General features: G+C 39.4%; 2 protein-coding genes across 3 annotated transcripts in view; one reads left to right on the top strand and one right to left on the bottom strand.

Annotated features, from left to right (window-relative positions):
• Positions 1 to 26,840, bottom strand: part of LOC120534479 (zinc finger protein 585A-like) — a 349,597-nt gene that overhangs the window by 26,914 nt on the left and 295,843 nt on the right. The window lies entirely within an intron of this gene.
• On the top strand, positions 99 to 26,566 carry LOC120534484 (gastrula zinc finger protein XlCGF7.1-like). 2 transcript variants are annotated; one of them, XM_039762082.1, is made up of 3 exons: positions 99 to 185; positions 9,283 to 9,641; positions 25,925 to 26,566. In XM_039762082.1, the coding sequence occupies exons 2-3, from the start codon at positions 9,320 to 9,322 to the stop codon at positions 26,536 to 26,538; spliced, it is 936 nt and encodes a 311-aa protein (XP_039618016.1). In that variant the 5' UTR covers positions 99 to 185; positions 9,283 to 9,319; the 3' UTR covers positions 26,539 to 26,566. The 2 variants fall into 2 exon arrangements, with proteins under 2 accessions (XP_039618016.1, XP_039618015.1); XM_039762081.1 differs by having other exon boundaries at positions 99 to 191.

Below are 26,840 nucleotides of genomic sequence, written 5' to 3'. Positions count from 1 at the left end.
GCGAGCAAATGCGCGCGCACGTAAAAGACTGGCAACGCGACGTGCGTGTGACGTCATCAAGTGCGACAAGAAGTGAAACCAGAGCGCGCCTCGGGGGCTCTAAACTTGAGAAGTAAGGTGGAGGCAGTGATCTAGACCGTGGGCTTTTGTCGCCGAAAGGAGCCGTCTTTAACCTAGTCTTAGAGGTACAGGTAAGCGTTCAGAGCTCGGGTCTATTTATCTTTGGAAGTAGGGCTTTTTATTCTTTACGCGACTTGAATCAAAGGCACGTGGAGTAATAAGGACCCCGCAACTTTGAGTTGTGTCGCGTCAGTGACTTGCAACTCTCTGGCCTCAACGTGCGGCTCCCATTTTTACCTCAGAGCAGCCACACACACCGCCGGTGTTCTGACGATTTGTCCTACTTTGTCGAAGTATCCTACCGTAGTTTATTTATTGCCCGAAAGAGAGCCTGATGCAAAGATTTCACAAGACGGCCATTACTCGTGCATGGATACAATGGCCTGTACAAGATTAAAAGTCACATATACAAGTTATAAAATGTTGACAGTAAATACCTATGCAATAAACTGTAATAAATGCATTAATCTAGTAAGGCTAAGAAAATCATACATATTACTGAAATACAGTAACACAAGCTTCGAGAAAAGTTGCGTAATTAATAAAAGCATACATATTACTGAAATACAGTAACACAAGCTTCGAGAAAAGTTGCGTAATTAATAAAAGCATACATATTACTGAAATACAGTAAAACAAGCTCCGAGAAAAGTTGCGTAATTTTGGTCTGCGCATGCGTAGTATCAGTGAGTAGATCATTTCGATGGGTAGGATGTTTCGTTAGAACACATGTTAAGTCGTATATTTCATTCAGTTAGTAGTTCCGTTTCTTCAGACACAAATAGCGCTTTTTTGAGACAGGAAAGCACCTACAGTAACACAAACAGCAGTTCAGTCAAAGAGCAGCCATCGTGCTAAGGAACATCTGTTCAAAATAAACAAACAAATGCATAAGTATAACATTTATCTAGTATCATAATTAATTATATAGTGCCTATCTGTGCCAAATGATGCATTTAAAAATATTGAACTACTTTGGAGGACGGCACGGTGGCGCAGTGGTGGCGCTGCTGCCTCGCAGTTAGGAGACCCGGGTTCGCTTCCTGGGTCCTCACTGCGTGGAGTCTGCATGTTCTCCCCGTGTCTGCGTGGGTTTCCTCCCACAGTCCAAAGACATGCTGGTTAGGTGGATTGGCGATTCTAAATTGGCCCTAGTGTGTGCTTGGTGTGTTGGTGTGTGTGTCCTGCGGTGGGTTGGCTCCCTACCCAGGATTGCTTCCTGCCTTGTGTCCTGTGTTGGCTGGGATTGGCTCCAGCAGACCCCCATGACCCTGTGTTTGGATTCAGCGGGTTAGAAAATGGATGGAACTACTTTGGAACATTTACATTATGTAAGGCAGAATGCCGTGTGGGCTGGGTGATCTCGAACCCCCTGCATGATTTTTTTCATAACTTATCAGGAGTTTTATTTGTTTCTGTACTCCTGGCCATTCTCATCATCAAACTCCTCTTTAGAGACTCAACAACTGATTCTATATACAGTATTAGAACTCTACGTCTCTATTAATTATCCATCTTTTATAAGTTATTTTGTATGCTATTTTTTTCATTATTATGCTTATCTCATTTTAATATTTCTTTTTTTGCAATGTTATCATCTTGTAAAGCACTTTGAGCTACACCCTGTGTATAAAAATGTGCTGTAGTAGTAAATGTTATTTTCTAAATGTTATAGCATGTAGCAGTCTTTGAAGAGGGAACTCCTTACCAATTCTTTTTTTTTTTTTCTGTTTTTCAAGCCCAATAAGGGATCTCTTTAAAAAAAAAAAAGACTTGAGAGATAAATAATTAAAAATAAGTAGCCAACAGATTCCGTAGCACCTTTGCCTTACCACACAAGCATTGCTTGCATCAGAGAATTTGCTTAGTGTTTAACTAACCAGACTTTTTTTTTTTTTGTATGATTGCATCTGCAGCTAAATTGTAACGCTGGTGCATGTACTGACTTGCATACACGCTGTATTTTGATGGAAGACTTATAGAATTTTTTTCCTAACTGTTGCCTTCGTGGCATACTGATAGATTTGCAGGTGTATCAGACCCTTTGTGGATATTGTGGTATAGCCAAGACAAAACACAACTGTTGAGTTTAATTTTAGAAGGGGAATATCGAGCAAACCAGGCAGTGTGGTGTAGTATTTAAGGCTTTGGACTTCAAATCCTGAGGTTGTGGGTTTAAATCCTGCTACTGACACTGTGTGGCCACAAGCAAGTCCCTTGACCTGCCTGTGCTCCAGTTAGAAACCAATTGTACCATAATTGTTGCCAGTAAGAAGAATGTGACCTGGTATACCAGATCACCCAGTTTAACACCCATCACTAGGTGGTGTTGTGGAGAAATCTTCAGAAAAAATGAGCAGAGTCTTCAGAAAGACAATTAGAATTTAGACTTTATTGCAGAGCACATAAAGCCTGTCTCAGTTCATGAAGTGAGCCCTGAATATGTTACAGTTCTTATCACAAAACTCCCCCCTTCCAGACTAGTTTCCCAACATCTACTGTACAGGGTTTCTACTCTGGTATTGCAGACCTTCTCATAACAATATTCTTGCCCCTGTAGACATCCCCATAATAATGGGGACCTTCTCATAAGAATATTTCCTTCCCAGTCCATCTTCTCATAACCGCTACTTTGGCTGGAAGGACATATTTACCACCTGGCGGTGAGCGTTACCTGGCTACCCCTCCCTTCATTCGCATGGCCTACTCCTGAGCTGTTAAAGATTGATGGCCTTTCTCTTAATCAGTTCTTAAAATTATTAATTCTTAACAATTAAGTTAGGATCAGAAGGACCCATATATGAAAACTGGACTGCCCAGTTAATAATTCAATAAAAGATTGCTTGTTCAACTAGCGTCCTGTAAGGCTAAGGTTAACATAATAGGCAACTGTGCCAGTAAGCGGCAGCGAACAGCTTCATTGATAAGGGCCGAGCTGCAGACAACTGTGACACAGTGCTGATTCATGCTTGAGAGAGAGAGAGAAAAAGACGAGACTTTAACAATTACTTCTTTAAGTTAACTAATATGTGCTACTGTATCTTTTCATTGTCATTACTAAGATGTATAAAGAAGCATTTGCATATAAACTTAAATGCTAAAATGCTAGTCAAACCTCTGTCATATATATAGAGATATAGATATATATATATAGATATATATATATAGATATCTATATATATATATAGATAGAGATAGATATGGATATATCTCTATCTATATCTATATCTATATCTATATCTATCTAGATAGATATAGATATATATAGATAGATATATATATATAGAGATAGATATATATATATATATATAGAGATAGATAGATAGATATAGATAGATATATATATATATATATATATATATAGAGATATAGATATATTGGAGGTGCGTATCACAAAGTAGTTTTTATTCCTGAGCCTTCATCAGAGGATAATGCTTAGACATCCCATAACTACTTTATGATACATGGTTCATTTTCTCCCTTTGTGGATCTCCAGCTGCAAATATGCAAACCGTATCACAGACCATCACCTCTGATATATAGATATATATATATATATATATATATATATATATATATATATATATATATATATATATATATAAGGCTTGGCTTGGTAAAAGCGGTAATATGGTATCCCGCTGGATCTAAAAATAGCAACGGTGTCAGTTTCAATACCGTTATACCGTCATAAAACAATGCACTTATATAGGAGACAAGGATTAAATATTAAATATAATTTATTTAATGCCTAAAAATGCGTATGCGATGCGTGGTTGTCATCACGTGACAGCGTGGAGGAGAAAGAGAGAGGTGGGGAAAGATGGCGAGTCGCGCACCAAGTGACCTGGTCTCGAAAAAGAACACAACTTCTGCAGTTTGGCAGTATTTCGGGTTTCGGCCGAACGAGAAGGGAGAGGCGGTAAATACGGACGAGGCAATTTGCAAATTGTGCAACAAAAGGTGACGCGAGAGATGGAAATACATCGAACCTAAGGTCGCATATCTGAAACCACCATCCACTCACTGCTGCGAGGATGGACCCGAGTTCACTCAGTGCAACAGTTTCAACGCCTCCCGATGCAGGACCAACAACATTTAGGTCCACCGCCAGTACGCAGCCGGCGATAATGGGGCCTTCGGAAAGCAACAAAGTACAAAGGGACAGTGTCCGTTGGAAAACCTGTACTGATGCAGTGACAAAATACTTGGCGAAGGAAATGGTCTCTTTCCACACAGTGGAAAAAAAGTCCTTTACGGACATGGTAAAGGTCCTAGATGCCCAGTACGAGCTGCCTGGACGGAAATATTTCTCACAAACAGCCGTCCCACATTTATATAGTAAAGTTAGAGACAATGTTCAAGTGCTGCTGTCAGCGTCACACAGTTATTCCTTAACAACTGACATGTGGTCGTCAGTTAACATGACTCCATATATGTCTCTGACTGTCCATACTATTACACCTGACTGGAAACTTGAATCCAAATGCCTCCAAACTACGTATTTTCCTGAGAGTCATACAGCAGACAATCTTGCTGCTGCGCTCAGAGCTGCACTTCAGGAATGGCAACTTGACGAGAAAAAACTTTCAGCCATAACCACTGACAACGCTGCCAACATTCATGCCGCAATCAGGTCCCTGCATTGGCCGTGGCTATGCTGCTTCGGTCACAATCTAAACTTGGCTGTCACAAATGGATTGCATGACCAGAGGCAAAAACCGAGCCCTCGGACTATGCCGTAATATTGTCGGGCCTTTTCACACAGCTGGCAACGTAAGCATGAACTCCACAAGAAGCAAGTGGACTTGGGACTCCCAAAACATAGTCTCATAACGGTAAGCATAAAACGTGCAGAGAGTTCCTCAGGGGCAGGGGCTCAAATATAAAAAAAGGGATATATATATATATATATATATATATATATATATATATATATATATATATATATATATATATATATATATATTTGCATCACATAAATTATATTGAAAAGTAGGCTATATTAAAATAGAAAACCATTTTTAAATTGTAATTTTTTCCTGTATTTTTTATCAAGTAAATGCAGGCTTGATGCTATAAGGGACTTATTTAGCCTGAAATAAATGTGCATGCAAATTTCACCAAGTGGAATAATATACGTTAATGGACTTATTTATTTATGCATTCATTTGTTTATTTAGGCCTATTTATTCATTCGTTCGTTTATTTATGCCTATTTATTCATTCATTTGTTTATGCCTATTTATTCATTCATTTGTTTATTTAGGCCTATTTATTCATTCATTTGTTTATGCCTATTTATTCATTCATTTGTTTATTTAGGCCTATTCATTTAGATAGATAGATAGATAGATACTTTATTTAATCATTTATTCATCATTCATTAATTAATTCATCCATCCATCCGTCGGCAGGACTGCGCAACTCGCTGGGGCTCCAAACTGGCAATGGTGGAGCGAATCCTCGAGCAGGCCCAAGCGATCAGACACGTCCTGTCTGATGACAGAAGGAGCAGCCTGTCCCTGACCTGGCAGGACATGGACGTCTTGAAAGCTGTTCACGAAGCACTGAAACCAGTCGGTGACTTCACTGATATTTTGTCAGCAGAAAATTATGTGACCAGTTCCTGTATCCTCCCCATACTACAGCTCTGCAGGGACAATGTGTTGGCTGCGTCAGAAAATGACCCCCAGCTAACAAAGTCAATCAAAACTGGAATTCTAACAAAGCTGGAGGCCAAGTATGAATCCAATTCAGTGCGCAAAATATTGCGAAAATGCACTTTCCTTGACCCTCGTTACCGTGGAGGATATGAGACGGATGACAACGCATTGGCTGAGACCAAGGCTGAATTACAGGCTGAGATCGTGAGCTTAGAGGCAGCAGGTCCAGTGGCCATCAGAGTGGAAGAGGGAGAGGAGCAACCTGCACCCTCACAAAAAAAGATGACTTTGGGGAGTATGCTGCAAAAAAAATCTGATGCAATGGCAGGTCCCGTCGGCACCGTAGAGGACCGAGTCGGAGCTGAAATAACAGCCTACTGTTTGGAGCCAGTTACTCAAGGAGACGAGGACCCACTTCTCTGGTGGAAAAATGCTGCGGGCGTTTTCCCCAGATGTCGCGAGTGGCACGAAAGTACCTGTCGTCTGTGCCACAAGCACACCATCGGAGCGGGTTTTCAGCACCGCAGGTAAAGTTGTCGGTCCACAACGTGCCCTGTTAAAGCCGGACAAAGTAAACATGCTGGTTTTCTAGCGAGAAATCTTGAATAGATTGATGCCACTTGCCATTCGTTCCTTTTCGCACTGTGTTTATTTTTATTTAATTGATTCAGGTATTTTTATTTGGTTTACGTTAAAAGCGATATTGGAAAGAAGACGTTTTGTTTAGGACTATTGCTTGGCAATACTTTTTATAATATGGATGATGTTTATGTTAATTCAACTCTGGTTGACTGTTGTGGGTCTAGTTGCACTTTTTTATAAGCTGCTCATATTTGTTATTAAAAGTTGTTCAGGCGGTGTGATTTAATTTAATTGATTTGTGTGGCTCTCGCGAAAACTGTTCTGGATGTTTATGTTAATTTAATTCTGTTTGACTGTTGTATTTGCACTTTTTTATAAACTGCTATTTGTTGCTAATAAAAGTTGTTAATATTGTTCTGCATGTTATTTTGTTATTGTTTCAGTATTAGTGTTTGATATTCAGTTTCTGAACGGTTTAGGCACAAGCCAACAGTTTGGTGATGCTGTCTGAGCCTTACGTCAAATTTTTTATTATTCACGGTAATACCGTATACCGAGGTAAAATAGGGAGGAGGTTTGACGGTATCAAAATTTGGATACCGCCATCCTAATATATAAATATATATATATATATATTTTTTTTTTCCTTTTTCCAACATCTGTCTGTATGTCTGTCAGCTTTTCTCAAGAGAACTACTTAATGGATTTAGATCATTTTTTTTTTTTTTTTATAATTTGCTTGAACATTCCGGTTGATTTTTGCGACCTCTCTCATCTCACTAAGTATCATAGTTCGCTTGCGGTACTGATTTATTTGTGCGAAACCAAGGGAGACACAGCTGGCAGAGGGGAGGGGGGCTTTGCCCTCCTCACACGCCAGCTTCGGGGCGTATCTTACATCCACTTTGCTAGCGAACGAGAGAACTATTTAACAGGTTTAGATCAGGTTTTTTTTCTAGAAGTTTCTTGAACATTCCGGTTGATTTTGTGACTTCTCTCATCGCGCTAAGAATCATAGTTCGCTTGCAGGAGTGATTATATTTGCGCTAATCCAAGAGAGAGGCTGTGGGCTGAGGAGAGGGGGAAACGTGAATTCAAGAGTGGGGAGTCAGTCTACCTCTGTGTTTTTGTTGCATTTTGTATGTCTGTATGCCTTTCCTAGTGTTTCTCACACTACTGAATTAAAACATGAATGCTGTCAAAACAAAACAATGCAATTCCAAATACACAGATATGACATCTTCCATTTGTCATTTTGTCACATGTCACTTTGTTCACATGTCCAATTGCATGTGTGGTGTGTTTTTCAGTTAGTCAGATGACTGGCACTGAGGTGTATGGTGGAGTGGAGTCACTTAGGTTCACTCTTATGGAGTCATTTAAATGTTCGTCTGTCAGTCTTGTTCTGAACTTTGATTTCATGTCTGACTCACAGAGGTATGTAGACCCAAACAAAGCAGACATTTTCAGAGCCGCTTGGTGAAGATTCTTATAGTTATCTGTGCTCTACTAAGCTCCAGAAATGCTTACAATGCTGTTGAGACTTTAACTGCACATTATTTTGAAAGTTTACTAATATATAAATATAATATATAAAATCTAATGTCTGTCTGTTTGTCTGCTTTTCACGAGATAACTACTTAACGGATTTAGATCGGGTTTTTTCTATAATTTGCTTGAAAATTCCGGTTTATTTCGTGACTTCTCTAATTTCGCTGTGTATCATAGTTCGCTTATGATACTGATTTATTTGCTTGAATCCAAGATCCGCGCAACAGGTCGTGGGGAGGGGCCTTCCTCACTCACTCACCAGCTTCGGGGCGTGTTTCTTATTTCCGCCTAGCTAGCGAACAGAGAACAATTGAATTCAACTTTGTTTGATATTTAAAATAAAGTGTTACTTAAGTCTTGATGAGTTTGTGTCCAGATATTCTCTTAAGTGTATGCCACATTGAAAAAATAGATTGCAGTTCAGATTGTGGATCGTGATTTTGTGTTAAGGACCATGATATGATTTTTTTGTAAAGATCGCACCCCAAATTTGACTTAGTTTTCAAATTTCTGTAGGTTTCATTAACCCTTTGGTGAGCTACCAGTAGCTCACGAGCGACGTGTTGGAGACCCCTGGTGTAGAACATCTCAAGAAAAAGCAGTAGAGCCGGGTGTTCATTTAGTAATTCACAAGTCCCATTACTTGTATCTAAATCTGAGGCTCCATAACAAAAACACAATGCAGTGGCAACAAACCCTCATGTAGCTGGCAAGCAGCCCTGCTAGTTACCTGTTGACTTAATGGAGAACAAACCTGTCAATTATCACAACTGCGCACTAATTCTTTGCTATGTAAAACTCTTTTTTTTGCATGTTGTTTACATCCTTAAGGTAGAAGTTCTGGTTTTGTTGAATTATTTTCATTTGCTGCTTTGATTTTATTGTATTGGTCAGTTGCGTTACACCTCACGATGTACTCTTTACCCTGATAAGTGTTTTATTATGGTGTCTGCTGGTCAGTGCTGCCATTTAAAATTAGATGTGCTGGATTTTCACATTACAAATCTGCTTAATATTTACAATGTAAATTTGTCTTGATATATCCCATGCTACTCCTTTATTTCTACTGTGTTATAGATTCATTAATCTCTTCTTACATTAATGTGACATATGATGCAAATCCAGTGGCCTGCCATTCAGCACTTTTCAAGACAATACGTGTAGTTCAAGTAGTGAATACTGGTGGGCCATCACTCCGCACTCGACATGAAGAGTGAGGAGTTCTTGTTAATATTCTGTAGTGTGATTTCTCTAAACTGACTTGACATAAATTTTAACTGAGTTAATGTTGTAAAGAAATTGAAATGTTTTTTGACCTGAATTGGTGAAATTATGAGGGAATTAAATTGTGTTCTTTCAACAGCAAGGAAGACACAGTTGCCATTAACTGTAATGCCAAGATGGATGTAAAAGAGGAGACGTGTGAGGCTGACATAAAGACAATGGAGTTAATGTCTGTAAATATTAAGGAGGAGGACTGTGAATGGGAGCCTGTCCACCCTAACAAGGAGAGTCCCAGCATTAAGGAGGAGGATTATGAACTGGTAACTGTGGGTATTAAAGAAGAGGCCAAGGAGACGTCCGTCAGCATTGAGACGCACAGACCAAAAAGTATGGAGAGTACTGAGCTTGAGGTGAGGTCTGACAGAAAGAGGAGCAAGAAAATGTCGTCCTTTAGAACTCGGGATGACCAGCCATCGTCTACACAGCAGTCTGGAGAAAGTAAGTGTGTGTGAAAGAGAGATCTTGTGTGGTTTATGTGAAACTTTGCAGTGAGTCTAATACTTTATGGCGAAAAGTGTGAACAGTGTTTCAAAGATGTTTGTTTTTTTTTTTTTTATTTCAGCCAAAGAGGTGAGGAAAATTGGGCAGATTTTGTTTAGCAAAGTTTCTAATTTGAAGGTAGTGAAAGAAATGCGTTGCTGGATGGTTAAATTTGGAGTGTAATTGTTTGTAGGATGCAAAGACGTTGTCTATGTACAAATCTCTAAGTGCTTTAATCCTGTATGTTTTCCAAAAATTAAAAACTACGTATGTTTGAGAGGGTGGAAAAAGGAGGTTATTGTGCTGAGGTGCCACAGATTTTTAACTTCTCTATCTTGAAGTATTTTCTACATTGGTTCCATATTCTGAGTGAATTAAGCACAATTGGGTTGTTGGTGGCTATAACTTGTAATTATTGGGGTACAAAGTAAGGAATATAAAGCAGTACTGCAGGATTTTATTTCTGTTGGGTTCCAATCCTGTGTCTCTTTATCTGTTTGTGCCCATGTCCAGGTTTTTATAGCTTGTATATTTGCCGCCCAGTAATAAAATTGAAAGTTAGGTAGACCTTCTGCCTTACATCTTTGTAGGGTATGAATTCCAAATAAATGAGGTTATGTTTTAATCTAACTTCTTAAAAAATTATTTATTGATGAAAATTGGAATGCTTTGAAAGATAAAAAAGAAACTTAAGAAGGATATTCATCTTGACAATGTTGATTCTTCCAGCTGAAGTGAGATGGAGGGTAGACCATCTATGCAAGTCTGTCTTGTTTTTCCATGCAGACAGCAAAATTTTGTTGATTAAGAGCTTTATGTTTACTTGAGACATTTACCCCTAGGTATTTAAACTGGTCTGTGATGATCAAAGGAAAGGTGTCCAATCTAATATTGTGTGCTAGAGAGTTTACTGGAAAGAGCACCGTTTTATTCATATTCATTTTGAGTCCAGAAATGTTTTAAAATTCTGTAAGTGCTGTTAGAACTGCAGGCGCAGTATTTGTGGATCAGATATATAAAGTACCATATTATTTGCATATCGTGAAATTTTCTGTTCAAGTTCTTCTCTGATAATTCCCTTTATCTCGTAAGCATTTTGAAAGTGAACTGCCAGTGGCTCAATGGTGATAGCAAAAAGCATTGGTGACAAGGGACATCCTAGTCTAGTATCATTTTCTAGTTTTGAAGTAGTCTGAAATATTGCTGTTAATACAAACTTAAGCTTCTGGACTGATATACAATAGTTTGATCCGTGCACATATGTTTGGGACAAACTCAAATTTCTCCAATGTAGTCAAAAGGTAGTCACATTCAACCATATCAAATGCTTTTTCTATTATCATCTCTGGGGTGTTAGAGATTTGCCATTTTTTTTCTTGATCAAATCAAGTCATTTGGTTTTTTAAATCAGCCAGATTAGATTTTTAACTTGGTGGTGGTAGTTGTGGGGTCTTTTCTCGTTGGTTAGTTAGTTTCAGTTTGGTTGATCTTGCTCAAAGGTTACATCCTCCCTCTTGTTCGTTTTAGTAGTCAAGTATACCTGCCCTGTTTACATTCACTACCAAGCCATAAGTGTTCCAGGATAGGAATTTAGGGTTAGTCATGGAGGATCAGAAGAAAGAAGATGGACAGAAGGCAGCATGAAGGTGAATAGAAAGAGCGAGTGAGCTTCAGAATAGAACTTACTAACTGTACCCGATAAACTGTCATTAAATACCCTAATAATACCAGTGCTAATCCCAGATAACTAATACAGGCCAGTGGGATCCAGCTGCAGACAGACAGGATCAGTGAGCCACTTTAGCATTTCAGCTTCTGAGGTAAAAGAAAATGTGGCTGAGATGTCTGTGGACTAAACGTTTTAAACGAGGCATTCATTTTGGCATTCTGCTTTTCACCCCCTTAAATTTTATAGAATTCATCTCTAATCAATCTTTAATTTACTCGTATCCCTTCCTTCTTGTACTTTTAAAACTGGGTATTCTAAATTGACTAATACACAAACCATGCTGTGATGCAAAATGTACAGGACATTACATTTTTCGTAAACAATGCCTGCTTGTCATAGAAAGCAGTGGACTGTTTGTCTATGGGCCCACAAATCTCTAAAAGAACTAGGAGTGACAATATAGGCAGGAATGATTGAAAGGTAAAAGTGGTGGGGGAATGCGCTTTTTCTGAATACACCTAGATTAGAAGTAAAAATATTATAAGAAAAATGGAACGTCATGGTGTTTGGAACTTCCACCTGACATCAAACCAGTATGAATCTTCTGTTGGTCTAATTGCTGTCTACAAGAAGACACTGAGCAGAAGCAGTTCAAGGATTTAATTGATAGGTGAGTTATATAGTGCCTGTAGTGTTTAGCATTCACTTGAGACGCCTGAGAAAGTTTAAAGGAGGGCAGCCTGACCTGAAACATTAAGTGATGTCAGACTGAGCTGGTAAGAGAAGACGTGAATAGGGGAACAAGTTAAATTGAAGATAATGAGAACATGAATTGGTAGGTACAGATGAAGTAACTCATTTACAGTAGGTGTTATATTGTCATGAACTGTTTATATACTGTAAATTGCTTTGAAATTGTTCTCTTTTCCTGGGTGTTTAACATGGTGTAATTGTTTATTCACATTTAATGTTGTAAGATTTAGTGATCTGCATTATGCAGTCTGTCCACTCTTTTTCATGTGTTCCTGAAAAAAACCTTTGCACAAACCACCTCTCATGAATTAAATAATTCAAAGATAGAAGTGCACATTCCTGAGTGCCATTGACACCACCTGATCAAAGCACCGTGATGTCCCTACATTGATGGATTAATGGCTAGAAGTCCATATGACCATCATCATCAAGTTCTTCCATGTGAACCCTGAATACCATGAGGACTGATTGAGGTCATTTATGTTAGGTAGAATGCCTAGAGGGGGCTGGGTGGTCCTGTGGCCTCGGAACCCCTGCAGATTTTTTTTTTCCTCCAGCCGTCTGAAGTTGTTTTTTGTTTTTTCTGTCCTCCCTGGCCATCAGACCTTAATTTTATTCTATGTTAATTAGTGTTCCCTAATTCTATTTTGTTTATTTTGTCTTTTTTCTCTTTTCTTCATCATGTAAAGCACTTTGAGCTACATGATTTGTATGAAAATGTGCTATATAAATAAATGTTGTTTTCCAAAATTAACACAAAATGCCATTACAGTGAACACAGTTGCTTCAGTAGATTACTGTTAGTTTAAATTTATCTGTAATATTTTAATCCTTTTGTTCAGTATTATGGTGACTGCTCAATATCTTACCCCTGGATTATTTTACCTGGACTGTATTATCAGTCCCACCAGCATGTACTCAATTACAGATTACTTGGTTTATTCTTTATTTCACTGCTGCCATCAGGGAGTCTCATGTTTTGGATGTGCTCTGTGTCTTGGCATGTCAGAACACTGGGACTCTGATTTAACTACAAGCAATGTTTCATTTTTGCAAAACTAGAACATTACAGTGGCATTCAGCAGATGGAACATATTATAACAACATACCAGATAAACCATTCACTTATTAATTACAATGAAAACAAAGTAAAAATACAAAATAAACTACAGCAGGGACATACATGTCAAAAAAATTAATAAAAAAGATGCAACCCCATCCATAAAGAAGAGAAGAGAAACTTAAGCAAAATGGAAAAAAGAATCAAAACCCCATTATATTTTTTAAGAAATAATAAAAAAAGTGACATTAGAGATGCAACAAGCCCAGTATGCTTATTTTAAAATAGTACTAATTAATTCTTGCCATATTTTAAACATTTTGATCTGTAACCGCCGATGCATAAGGTGAAGTCAGGCACAGGGTAAAACGCGTGTCAAATAAATCTCACAGTCCAAAAGTTTGTTTTAAAATATTTAGTGAAAGTTAAAAGCAAATAATCCACACAAGAATAAAAGGAAAAATAGTTACACACATAGAATAAAGGCAATATATAAACTTAGCCTTTCTTGAGAAACTTTAGTTATTTCTATACTTAAACGTTCTTTACTTCTTTCTATACTTAAAGGTTCTTGATTTCTTCTTCTGTATGCCTTAAGCATAAACGGTTCAACACTTAAATAAAAGTGCTGTTTTACGAGTTACTTCACACTCAAGAGGCCCGTATGCCGGTTGGCACATAGACATGTGCTCAGACACGATCACGTGCGCAAGCACAATTGCGAGCACGAACACGGTTAAAAACCGTATACCTCTATACCTTACACAAGGCAAGGCTAGACACTAACTGGAGAACATTGTTCACTCAAAGCTGTTAGAAAATGGCAGGAAAATACCAACACAATTCTATTCACGGGGGTTATAGGAACCTCCCATATTTTATGCATTATCATCTAGTAAAATATTCATGAATTTTATAGAACTAGGAAAATGGCTCTTACATGATCATACAGTATTTTTAAGACAGACTTTGATTTTTTTTTTTTTTCTTTCTAATTTGAGATAATACAGAATGTTGGTTTCCCACCAAGTTATAAAAGATGGGTTGTGATTTTTCCAGCTAAGCAGGATAAGTCTGCATGCTGATAGCGTGCTGTAGGACATTAAAGTCAATTTCTCCCAAGGTGTTTTAATGCCATCAGAGAGTTCAACAAATGTCACTGTTAACAGATTTGGAGTGACTATAATGCTGAAGCTGTTTGAGAAATACGTAAAGATTTTGGCTAATTCCCAAAACATGTGGGCTAGTGATGCTGGAGCTGATGGCAGAGTATTCATGTTGGGTCCTGCCCTGGGTACATTTTTGGGCATTTTTTAAGGAAGATAAATGTGATTGATGAAAGACTTTTTAGATGAATTATGGAATGCATGTTGCATTTAGAACTGGAGTATATTCTATGGATAGCTGAATTCCACTCCTTTGTCGAGATGATGACTGAGCGGTTTCTTTCCTGCCATTCCCGAAGACTACAGGTAGATTCTTAAGTTAATATATATATATTGTTGACATATTGTATAAGCTTCTTCATAAAGACTGTCAATATGGCCTACGGATTGGTATCGGTGTGAGATGTGGAAAGTTAAGAAAGTTTCTTTCAACAAATTTCTGATTTACATACAACAAAAAAAAGTGTTGCTGGGGTGTTGAATATGGAGCATAATTAATTGTTCATAAGATGCAAGTGTCTATTTAAGTTTCTTAGTGTCTTAATTCATAATGGTTTCCATGAGTTAAATACCGAGTATGTTTGAGAGGGTTGAAACATATGATTATTGTGAATAGGAGCAACAGATAAGAGCTGCTTAGCCTTGAATTGTGTCCTGCATCATTTTTCTATTTTTTCAATAATTGGTAAACGACTGGATTATGTGAGTTTTGAGGACAGTTATTACTGAGTGGAGCACACAAAGCAGGGCATACAAGAAAGATTCAGATCAACATTTGTTTTCCAGTACAAGCCAGGCTGGTGTAAATTTGAGTTTCTGGTGATTTCCAAGATTTTATTGTGCAAATATTTGCTGCCCAGCAGTAAAATTTAAAGTTAGGTAGTGCCATCCCACTGTCTGCTTTAAAACTTTCTAAAGCTGCCTTTTGAATGCATGATCATTTTCAATTCCAGATAAAATGTGTTAATAATTAATTCTGAATTTCTTAAAGAATAATTTCTTTATGTATATAGAAATACTCTGGAAACAAATACAGCAGCTTAGGGTGAATGTTCACTTTGAGAATGTTAATTCTTCCTGAGGTAGGGTTGTAAAAATTGTATTGGAAAAGATTTTATATTTACTTGTGATGGTTATCCCCAGATTTGTAAATTGTTTTGATATTATGAACAGAGACCTATTCAATCTAGCAGTATGATAGAGAGATTGGGAAAAGTACACTTTTATTCAGATTAATTTTAAATCTATAGGTCTTATGAAATTCTTCTCACATGTTTAAGACTAATTGTCTTATTAGCCAAAAAATAAGTTGTGATTATTCAAATTAAATACAATTCCCTCTGTAACGTTTGGGACAAAGTCACATTTCTCCTTGATTTCCCCTTCTGCTCCATAGTTTAAAATTACAAATCAAGTCATTGAAATGTGATTAAAGTGAACATTGCAGACTTTCATTTAAAGGTATTTGCAGACGTTTTGGTCACACAACACTTTTCTTACACGGTTCCCCAAATTTAGGGTACCATTTTGTTAGAGCAATAGCAGGTCTATTAAAGCTGTCACATTTAAGACTTTGTCGCATATCCCTTGCAGGCAATGACTGATAGAAGTTTGTGATTCACCGACATGACTAGTGTCGCAGTGGGGGGCAGTAGCGCTCCCTTGAACCCTCAGGTACCACACCAAACACCAGGTAAAAGTGCCACAATAATTCTTTTTATTATAATAATTACATGCACTAAGCACCCTCCACTCCACACTACTCATAAATAAACACAATACTCCAATAACAATAATCAATCCTCCACTCGCAGACGCATTGCCCTCCTACCACCCAGCTCAGCTCGCCGTCTGGGAGCTCCCTCAGTCCTTTTATATTCCCTGACCCGGAAGTGTTCCCAATCCTACAGTCCACAAGTCCTTATTCCTTCCGGGTCAGAGTAAATAATGCTTTTCTTCACCCCGGAAGCCTGTCGCTCTTCCTGTGACGAACTTCTGGGTCATAGTATGCAAATGAGTCCACTAGCCTCCCAACAGCGACTCCCAGTGGTCCCCAAGGTATCCAGCAGGGCTGTGCATAAAAACTACATAGTCCATGAGGTCCTGCTGGAATTCGGGGTCCGTCCATGTTCTCGGGAGAGCTCCTCCTGGCGTACTGGGGGTGAGGGCCGGAATATGAAGCCGGCCATCCACTACACCAGTTACTGAGGATCTTCTCTTGTGATGCTCTGCCAAGTTTGTCATGCAGTCATCTTCAGCTCCTGCTTGTTTCAGGGGCTTGTACCCTGAAGTTTTCTCCTCGTGTTCAATTGGATTGAACTTGGGTGACTGGTTTGGCCATTCTAGAATTTTCCATTTTTTAGCTTTGACAAACTCCTGTGTGGCCTCGGCAGTATGTCTAGGACATCTTGTAGGATGAAGCGTTGTCCAATGAGGTTGGAGGCATTTACTGGAATTTGAGTAGATCATATATTTCTACACACCTCTGAATTCATTGTGCAACTATTGTCAAGAGTTCCATCATCATTGAAGAGAAGTGTACCAGTAACTGTGACAGGCATAAATGCCCAAGCCGTAACACCTTAGCACCATGTTTAACAGATGAGGCAGTCTGCTTTGGATCTCAGGTAGGTCCTTCTCTGCTCGACTCTTTGCTCTTGCAATCACTCTAATAAAGGTTCATCTTTGTCTCATCTGTCCAAAAGACCTTTTCCCAAAATTTTGCAGGCTTTTAAGTCCTTTTTTTGTCAAACTGTAATCTGCCTCTGAAGACTGTTTACTAATCTGTTGGACTTCTGAGTACTAAAAAGCACCTGTGATGCCAATTGTCCCAAACATCAAAGTGCCCTGAAGTGTGGGGACCATTTAGAAAAGATTTTATGTGAACAAAACATGTGCAAACCCCTTAAATTAAAGTCTGCAACGTGCACTTTAATCACAATGTCTGAATTGTTTGATTTATAATGTTAAACTGTGGTGCAGAGGGGAACGTCGAGGAACAATGTGTCTTTGTCTCAAACATTATGGAGGGCCATGTATTTGAGTATGTTCAAACCTAGGTTAATGATTCTGGGTGTTAAATGTACATTTGTATACTGTAGCATAGACAGACGGACAGACAAGTGAAGACTGGCCAGTGTCCTGGACAGGGGGGAAAAAAAAAGTTGGCATCAGGTTTGGCATGGAAAGTGAGGTGTCAAATGGAAGGAAAAAGGTTGGTAAAGCTTAAGAAATGCATTTGTCGGATGAATGATTTTATCGGTCCTCATTTTTACATCAAATTTCACACATAGTTCAAGAATAAACCACCGAGCAGGCTCAGACTTTGCACGCTGGTACATTAATAGGTATAGTATGTGACAATATTATTACATTTGGTTCAGATGACCCTGCATTGTCAAAGAAGCCCCTTGAAATGGACCAAAATGTAATTTGAGTTTTTGGCTTAGCTATGTTTAGGCCTCAGAAACACATACAGTGCATCCGAAAAGTATTCACGGCGCATCACTTTTTCCACATTTTGTTATGTTACAGCCTTATTACAAAATGGATTAAATTCATTTTTTTCCTCAGAATTCTGCACACAACACCCCACAATGACAACGTGAAAAGTATACTTGAGATTTTTGCAAATTTATTAAAAATAAAAAAACTGAGAAAGCACATGTACATAAGTATTCACAGCCTTTGCCATGAAGCTCCAAATTGAGCTCAGGTGCATCCTGTTTCCCCGATCATCCTTGAGATGTTTCGGCAGCTTAATTGGAGTCCACCTGTGGTAAATTCAGTTGATTGGACATGATTTGGAAAGGCACACACCTGTCTATGTAAGGTCCCACAGTTGACAGTTCATGTCAGAGCACAAACCAAGCATGAAGTCAAAGGAATTGTCTGTAGACCTCCAAGACAGGATTGTCTCGAGGCACAAATCTGGGGAAGGTTACAGAAACATTTCTGCTGCTTTGAAGGTCCCAATGAGCACAGTGGCCTCCATCATCCGTAAGCGGAAGAAGTTCGAAACAACCAGAACTCTTCCTAGAGCTGGCCGGCCATCTAAACTGAGCGATCGGGGGAGAAGGGCCTTAGTCAGGGAGGTGACCAAGAACCCAATGGTCACTCTGTCAGAGCTCCAGAGGTCCTCTGTGGAGAGAGAACCTCCCAGAAGGACAACCATCTCTGCAGCAATCCACCAATCAGGCCTGTATGGTAGAGTGGCCAGATGGAAGCCACTCCTTAGTAAAAGGCACATGGCAGCCCACCTGGAGTTTGCTAAAAGGCACCTGAAGGACTCTCAGACCATGAGAAACAAAATTCTCTGGTCTGATGAGACAAAGATTGAACTCTTTGGTGTGAATGCCAGACATCCCATTTGGTGGAAACCAGGCACTGCTCATCACCAGGCCAATACCATCCCTACAGTGAAGCATGGTGGTGGCAGCATCATGCTATGGGGATGTTTTTCAGAGGCAGGAACTGGGAGACCTAAAGATAAGATAAAGGGAAAGATGACTGCAGCAATGTACAGAGACATCCTGAATGAAAACCTGCACCAGAGCGCTCTTGACCTCAGACTGGGGCGACGTTTCATCTTTCAGCAGGACAACGACCCTAAGCACACAGCCAAGATATCAAAGGAGTGACTTCAGGACAACTCTGTGAATGTCCTTGAGTGGCCGAGCCAGAGCCCAGACTTGAATCCGATTGAACATCTCTGGAGAGATCTTAAAATGGCTGTGCACCGACGCTTCCCATCCAACCTGATGGAGCTTGAGAGGTGCTGCAAAGAGGAATGGGCGAAACTGGCCAAGGACAGGTGTGCCAAGCTTGTGGCATCATATTCAAAAAGACTTGAGGCTGTAATTGCTGCCAAAGGTACATCGACAAAGTATTGAACAAAGGCTGTGAATACTTATGTACATGTGAGTTCTCAGTTTTTTGTTTTTAATAAATTTGCAAAAACCTCAAACTTTTTTCACAATGTCATTATGGGGTGTTGTGTGTGGAATTCCTGAGGGAAAAAATGAATTTAATCCATTTTGGAATAAGGCTGTAACATAACAAAATGTGGAAAAAGTGATGTGCTGTATTTGTAACCAACACAGACTTTTGCTTTTTGTTTTTTTTCCAGATAACTATATAGGCTTTCTGAAAAAGCAATAAACAAAAATGTAACTGTGTCAGGGTTTGAACAGCAGAACCTCCTACATCCAAAAAATAATTTTGGAATTCATTTTCAGAGCACCCTATCAGAATATGGGAATATGCAGATAATTGCTTTAAATATTTTTCATTTATTCCCTCAGTGCATTAAGCAGGTCTGAAAATTAAACCCAAGCAGTTTCTTGGTTGTTTATAACCTTTTGAAAAGCCCTATGTAGATTTCTAATCACGGAAAACATTTCAGCAGGCTGTATCAGTTTGACCTATGCTTTCTGAAAGCCATATGGCAAAGCCAAAGACGCAAAATCTGTATTTTTTCCTGTCTTTAAGGTCTGCTGTTACCAAGTGGTGTCATCTGGACCAAGTATTTTGATTTTATGCACTGCACCTATAAAGGTACCAGTATGCACAATTTGAGCCTGCAGGGTGGTTTAGTTCTTGAGATATGGCCTGGTGAAGTTGACGAAGCAGTAAAGCCATTTTAAGTTTCACACCCCTCTCCCCTCACTATATTGGCTGTGTCTTGGAAAGTATTAATCTTTCATCAAAATAATTTTACAGGGTGTCTTCTGGATAACATGGCTACACCTGGTATTTCTTTCAGATTTTTTTGAGCCACGTGGAATGACCTTTAAGTATATGAGGGTCTAGCTCTGACTTTTTAAGCAATGGTCTGATAACTGACACTTTTGGTATATCAGGAAATTGTCCATTCAGCAGTGGATTGTTGATAACGAAGCTAAGAACTAGTGCTGTCAGAACTTCAATTGAGCTTTTTACTAGATGATTTTAGGGATGGATGTTGACATTTGTTGACACAAGGGATTGAGTGCAGATGACATCCAGTGGAAAAGGGCGATAAAAGCTGTAAACGTTGATAAAACTTGCTGTTACATTATAGAGAGACCCTCTTTCCTGGGAGGACTGTTAGACTCGTTGACTTGACGTTGAATCCCTGTGTGTGCGTGAGTAGCGTAAACGCCATCTAGAATGGCAGTGACGCCGGGCAAAGTGAAGTAAATGCGTAACGCAAAATACTCCATGCATTTATTTATTTTGTGCATATTGTTGCTGAATCCGAGTCTGAATTATTGAACTCCGATTTTGATGCAAGTGGTCTGCTGATTGGTTACCGGCTGATCATAGTGCTGACCATGGTCATGCAGCTGACATGCCTACAGCGATGTTTGCCTGTGAGTACTACACAGACACTTATCAAACTCCAATTTTTATGTAAATGATGTGGAAGTCGAAAATGAAAGACAGGTACCTGCATTGGCTGATCAGTCCCCAGCTACTTGGTTTACAGCTGATTATAGTGCTGACGTGCCTACGGCAACGTACAGTATGCCCTGGAAGAACTACACCAACATAGATCTGTGGGAGGCAAGCTGGGTACTGGACTTTATCAAATGACATGGTGTGCTAGTGGACACAAAGATTACGAGGCACGTGACTGCTTCAAACTGTTTTTCTTCAGAAAGTGCCTTTCAGCTTATGAGGGATGAGATAAACAGGTATGTGAATTTATTTATATATTGCAGAGGTTCACTGAACATAAGACAAATGTCACTCTGCTTTAAGTATTTTATGTTGATTTATGTATGAAACCATTGTTTTGTCTCTCTATTATAAAAAAAAAAAAACTTGCGATTGAGACAAAACTTTTTCCCGGGGATGATGCGTGATCTTTTGAAGAGAGACAGAGACACTTTCACGTCCCGCTAGATACACAAGTCACACTTACAACCTTTGACAGCAAGTTCTGTGATACACAAGCAGAGCAGGTTAGAGATCATGTTAGTAGGAAAATTCGAAACTCTCAAAAAATGAGAGTAAAGATTGCATTGGCGTAAACAACTCGGGGAAATAACGAAACAGCAAAAAGAGATTGAATATTTAGGTGCTGTACAGGCTTTTAAACGTTCGAAGCTCTGCACGAAATACAGATCACGTGGCACGCAGCAGCAAAAAGCCAACAGCTTCTCAAGCAAAGAAGAGGTGGGGAAAAAATACCTGTTACTTGTTTCCCAATGTATCACCATTTAAGAGGGGTTTCGGAGGAGTGGCCATGTCACCTTGGGGTGCACTCAGCCCTCCTCTTCACAACCACGCCTACCACTGGCACTGGAGGGTAGGCGAGTGAATTGCAGATCACGCGTGAGGGTAGCAGCAGCACACAAGCGGCTGCTCGACCAAAGAGGAGTTAAAAAATGCATTTGTTTCCCATTGTATCACAGTTTAAGAAGGGTTTCGGAGAGGCACCCACAGGCGGGAGGGAAAGGGGTTGGTGAGCGAAGCGAGCAGTGTTCTTTTAAAAAATTTAAGTTTTTTAGAAATCTATTCAGCCCTAGGACAAAAAATAAATAAATAAATACCATAACTACCTCTAGCTAGTTTAGTTGGCACTGGATCTAAGGAACATCTAGAAGGTTTCATTTTAGAAATTAAAGTTAAAGACTTTCTGTTCTGTTGCAAGACTAAAATAAATAAAGTGGTGTGTGAAACAAACAGAAAAGGTTGCTAATCTAGTATTAAGTTTGAGGTGATGCTGAAATTTGGGTTCTTATGTTGTTAATTTTCTCATTTAAAAAGTTCATAAGTCTCCACTGTTCATGTCTGCTGGTATTTTGCAATGTAATGCAGAATTACCACTTGTTAGATTAGCTGCCATTCTGAACAGTACACAAGGATTAATACTGCTGTAATCTATTAATCTAGAATAGTAATCCAAGAAGGCTTTATAGAGAGCTTTTTTTTATACTTTTTCACACATTCTGTCCATGCAGTTCGGAATCCCTGCAGCTTCATTGCTGTCTGTCTCCATCTAAGCTCCAGTTTTTGACATTCTTATATAAGAGCTTAAGTATTCTCAATGAATCAGGATGAGTTAATCACTTTTGTATTAATGGGTGCTACTGTATCCAAAGTGCCTCTCAAAATCACAATTATAATTTGTTGTTAGTGCATCCAAATTGTTTTCAATATTTATTTTTGAGTTTCTCAAAATATCAACCTATTTTGATGTAGAGTTATAAACTAGATATTGCACTGTCCTTAGTTTAGTCTGCAGGTACACTGGGTATGGCAGAAATAAGTCAAACATCATTAAGTACTAGAAGTAATGTAATTTACAGGTGTAATATTTAAATTGTGAGTGTCTGCTCTTTAAAGTATTGATTAAATCCATTTACATTCAGGCAAAACCGCACTGAGCGTAACAAATGACCAAAATATTTTCTGAAGGTTCCACATCAGTGTGGATATTAAAATAACCCCATCAATGATACAATTTTAATTTTTGGCTAAATTGTTAAAGTGCCTGCCAAATTCAGTAATGAACAATGACTATGACACTGGTGGTCTTTAGACTTGCACTACGACTGTGCTGGAATCTGTATCCAAAGGGCAACCTCACAAAGGCCTAGGGCAGAAGGTGGCATGGCTCTATCTAACTTTCAATTTTATTACTGGGCAGCAAATATACAAGCTATGAAAACCTGGACATGGACACAAATAGATGAACATATACGGGCTTGGTCCACAATAGAAATAAAATCTTGCAGGACTTCTTTATACTCCTTGCTTTGTACCTTAATAAATACAAGTTATCACCAATATACTAACTAGCCAATTGTGCTTCACTCACTCAGAATATGCAACCAATGTAGGAAGTACTTCAAGACAGAGAATCCTCTGTACGAGAACCACCTTCTGAAACGTATGCAGTTTTTAATGTCTGGAAAACATTCTGGATTAAATCACTTATTGATTTATACATAGACAATGTCTTCTTATCCTACAAACAACTACACTCCAAATTTAACTTTCCAGCAACACATTTCTTTCACTATCTTCAAATAAGAAACTTTGCTAAACAAAACCTTCCCAATTTTCCTAACCTCCCACCTACTTCTATTCTGGAAAAAAATATTGATCAGTCTTGAGGACTCGGACAGCATTTGTGTAATACATAAAATATTTTAAAGTCCCCTCCCTTTCAAAGATCCCAGAGTACAGTGAGAAAAGGATCTCTCACTCAGTATTTTAGAAAAGGAGTGGAAGGTTAGGTGGATTGGCGATTCTAAATTGGCCCTAGTGTGTGCTTGGTGTGTGGGAGTGTTTGTGTGTGTCCTGAGGTGGGTTGGCACCCTGCCCGGGATTGGTTCCTGCCTTGTCTTGGCTGGGATTGGCTCAAGCAGACCCCCGTGACCCTGTGTTCGGATCCAGCGGGGTGGAAGGTGCAAATCATATAATTATTCAACTTAAAATTATATATTGAGCACATCTGTCTCACTTAGAATTGATCAAAATGTTTCCAGGGCAAGATCCAACCTGTGAATGTTGCAATCGAGTCCCAGCCTCTTAGAGCCACACGTTTTGGGTGTGCACGAAATTAACATCATTTTGGACCAAAATCTTTTAATTCCTTTCAGACAGCCTTGGTGTCACAATGTCTCCTAATCCACTAACAGTTGTGTTTGGTGTAAATAAGTCATTTTTATACACTGCTCAAAAAATTGAAAGGAATACTTAGTCACCAAAGTCTAACACCAAGTCAATCTCCGGGATATCAGTCTGTTCAGTAAGGAAGCATAAGTGAATGTGAATCAACTTCACCTGCTTTGGTGCAAAGGAAAGTGACAGCAGGTACACTGCAGAGGCAACAGTGAATAGAAGGGCATCAGTCCAGCAGCAGGACCGGTATCTGCTCCTTTGTGTGAGGTGGAACAGGAGGAGTACTGTCAGAGTCCTAATAAATGCCCTCCAGCCAGATACTGGTGTTCATGGTTTGGAATAAACTATTACAGACTCCGTGAGTGTGTCATGAGGGCCCAACATCCTCTTGTGGGAACTGTGTACACAGCTCATCACCGTGCCGCTTGATTGCCATTCACCAGAGAATACCGCAATTGGCAGCTCCACCATTGGTGCCCCATTCTCTGCACAGATGATAACAGGTTCACACTGACCACATGTAACAGACATGAAAGTGTCTGGAGAAGCTGTGGTGAACCTTATGCAGCCTGCAACATCATCTAGCATGACTCGTTTCGTGATGGGTCATTGATGGTCGGGGGCATATCCTTGGAGGGTTGCACTCACCTCTGTGTGGTGGGAAATGGTACCCTAACTGCTGTTAGGTTCCAGGATGAAATCCTCTGAGCCATTGTCAGATCTTGCACTGCTGCAGTGGGCCATATGGTTTCTCCTGGTGCTGGACGATGCCTGGCTCCATGTGGCCAGAGTGTGTAGACAGTTCCTGGAAGAAGGCAATGATGCCATTGACTGGCCCACTCATACCCCACTGCTCCTCATGTAATGGCCTGTCTCTTGGTGTCTCCTCCATGCTCTTGAGATGTTCTTGCAAATACACGTATGGATGTGCCATCCTGGAAGAGCTGTACTACCTGTGCAACCTGTGTTACCACTAGTGACAAAGACACTAGCAAAACACAAAACTTGAGAAGAATCAGTTAGGAAGGATAAGGGGAGAGCAATTGTCTGTGGCCACCACCTGCAAAATCATTCCCCTTTTGGGGGTTGTCTTGCTGTTGCATGTCCAGTGCACTTGTTGTCACTTTCATTTGCATTAAAGCTGATGAATTTGATTCACAATTGCTTATGCTTCCTAACTGGACAGATTGCTATCCCTGAAGCGTCTCTGACTTGGTGTTAGACTGTGATTATTAAATGTTCCCATCGTTTTTTGAGCAGTATATTTGTTTTGCAGTCAAGTGGTTTTAGTCTAAATGTGGAGTAATATCAGGACACATTCTGATTATTAAAGGTGCATTTCATATACTTGACATGGCACTCTCTTTTAAAAATGGAACTCTCTTCAATATTGTGGTAACTAAATATCATCACTTTTTTACCTGCATTAATCAAATAAAATGAGAAAAACAATTTTCAATAGTATTTTCAAACTGTGATGATGCAGTTCTGTAATTTAGTTTTAGGATATATTTGGTATTTTTCTTAACAGCCATGATATACTGTATATTAGCTTGCCGCATGAAATTGCATTCTAAAGTGAAGCACTTGTTATAGATTTTAAAAAAATAACTGAGCTGATCTTGAATTCTATGATGCAGATGAAGGGTACTGGTGTGCCAATGTAAAAACACATTTTGAAAAGACTAGACGTATCCCTTACCAAAGACAGACCAATCATCTTGCCAGTTTTCTTTTGCATGTGATCTGTTTAGTTTATTGTTTCAACTTCTTTGCCCCAGAGGTTGTGCTTGTGTGGTAACTAGCTGTAATGCAGAAGGCAAGTTGTAACTTAAGTATTGCAATTTCTTATGGTTTCAAAAGGTTTTCCAGAATTTAAATTACCATTTTCAGGATGTTAATGTTGTGACTCAATATCAGTAATAAGACAAAGGACTGTAAAACAAAACTCTTCTGTTTTTATTTTTAATCACAGGAAACAAACCTCACTGCTGTCCCGAGTGTGACAAACAGTTCGGTTACTGGAGTGCTCTTCAGAAACACAGAAGAATTCACACAGGTGAAATGCCACATTGCTGTTCTGAATGTGGTCAACAATTCTCACATATTAGCAATCTCCAGCGACACAAAAGGATTCACACAGGTGAAAAGCCATATTGCTGTTCCGAATGTGGCAAACAATTCTCACAAATTAACAATCTCCAGAGCCACCAAAGGATTCACACAGGTGAAAAGCCATATTGCTGTTCTGAATGTGGTAAACAATTCTCACATATTGGAAATCTCCAGAGCCACAAAAGGATTCACACAAGAGAAAAGCCACATTGGTGTTCTGACTGTGGCAAACAATTCTCTCAAAAGACTGGTCTACAGAGACACATTAGAATTCACACTGGTGAGAAGCCATATTGCTGTACTGAATGTGAAAAACAATTCTCTGACAAGAGCCATCTACGGAACCACACAAAAATTCATACTGGAGAGAAGCCGTATTGCTGTACTGAATGTGGCGAGCAATTTTTTGACAGGCGACGTCTTCAGAGTCACACAAGAATTCACACTGGAGAAAACCCGTATTTTTGTAATTAATGTGGGAAACATCCATCCATTATCCAACCCGCCATATCCTAACTACAGGGTAACAGGGGGTCTGCTTGAGCCAATCCCAACCAACACAGGGCACAAGGCAGGAAACAAACCTCAGGCAGGGCACCTGCTCACCGCAGGGCATGCGCACACACACACACACACACAGGACAATTTTGAATCGCCAATGCACCTAACCTGCATTTCTTTGGACTGTGGGAGGAAACGGGAGTACCCGGACGGGCAGAACATGCAAACTCCACGCAGAGAGGACTCGGGAAGGCTACCCACTGCGCCACCGTGCC

Source organism: Polypterus senegalus, chromosome 8 (assembly GCF_016835505.1).
Source record: "Polypterus senegalus isolate Bchr_013 chromosome 8, ASM1683550v1, whole genome shotgun sequence".
NCBI classification, from domain to species: Eukaryota; Metazoa; Chordata; class Cladistia; order Polypteriformes; family Polypteridae; genus Polypterus; species Polypterus senegalus.
This window is presented reverse-complemented; position numbering and strand designations above follow the sequence as displayed.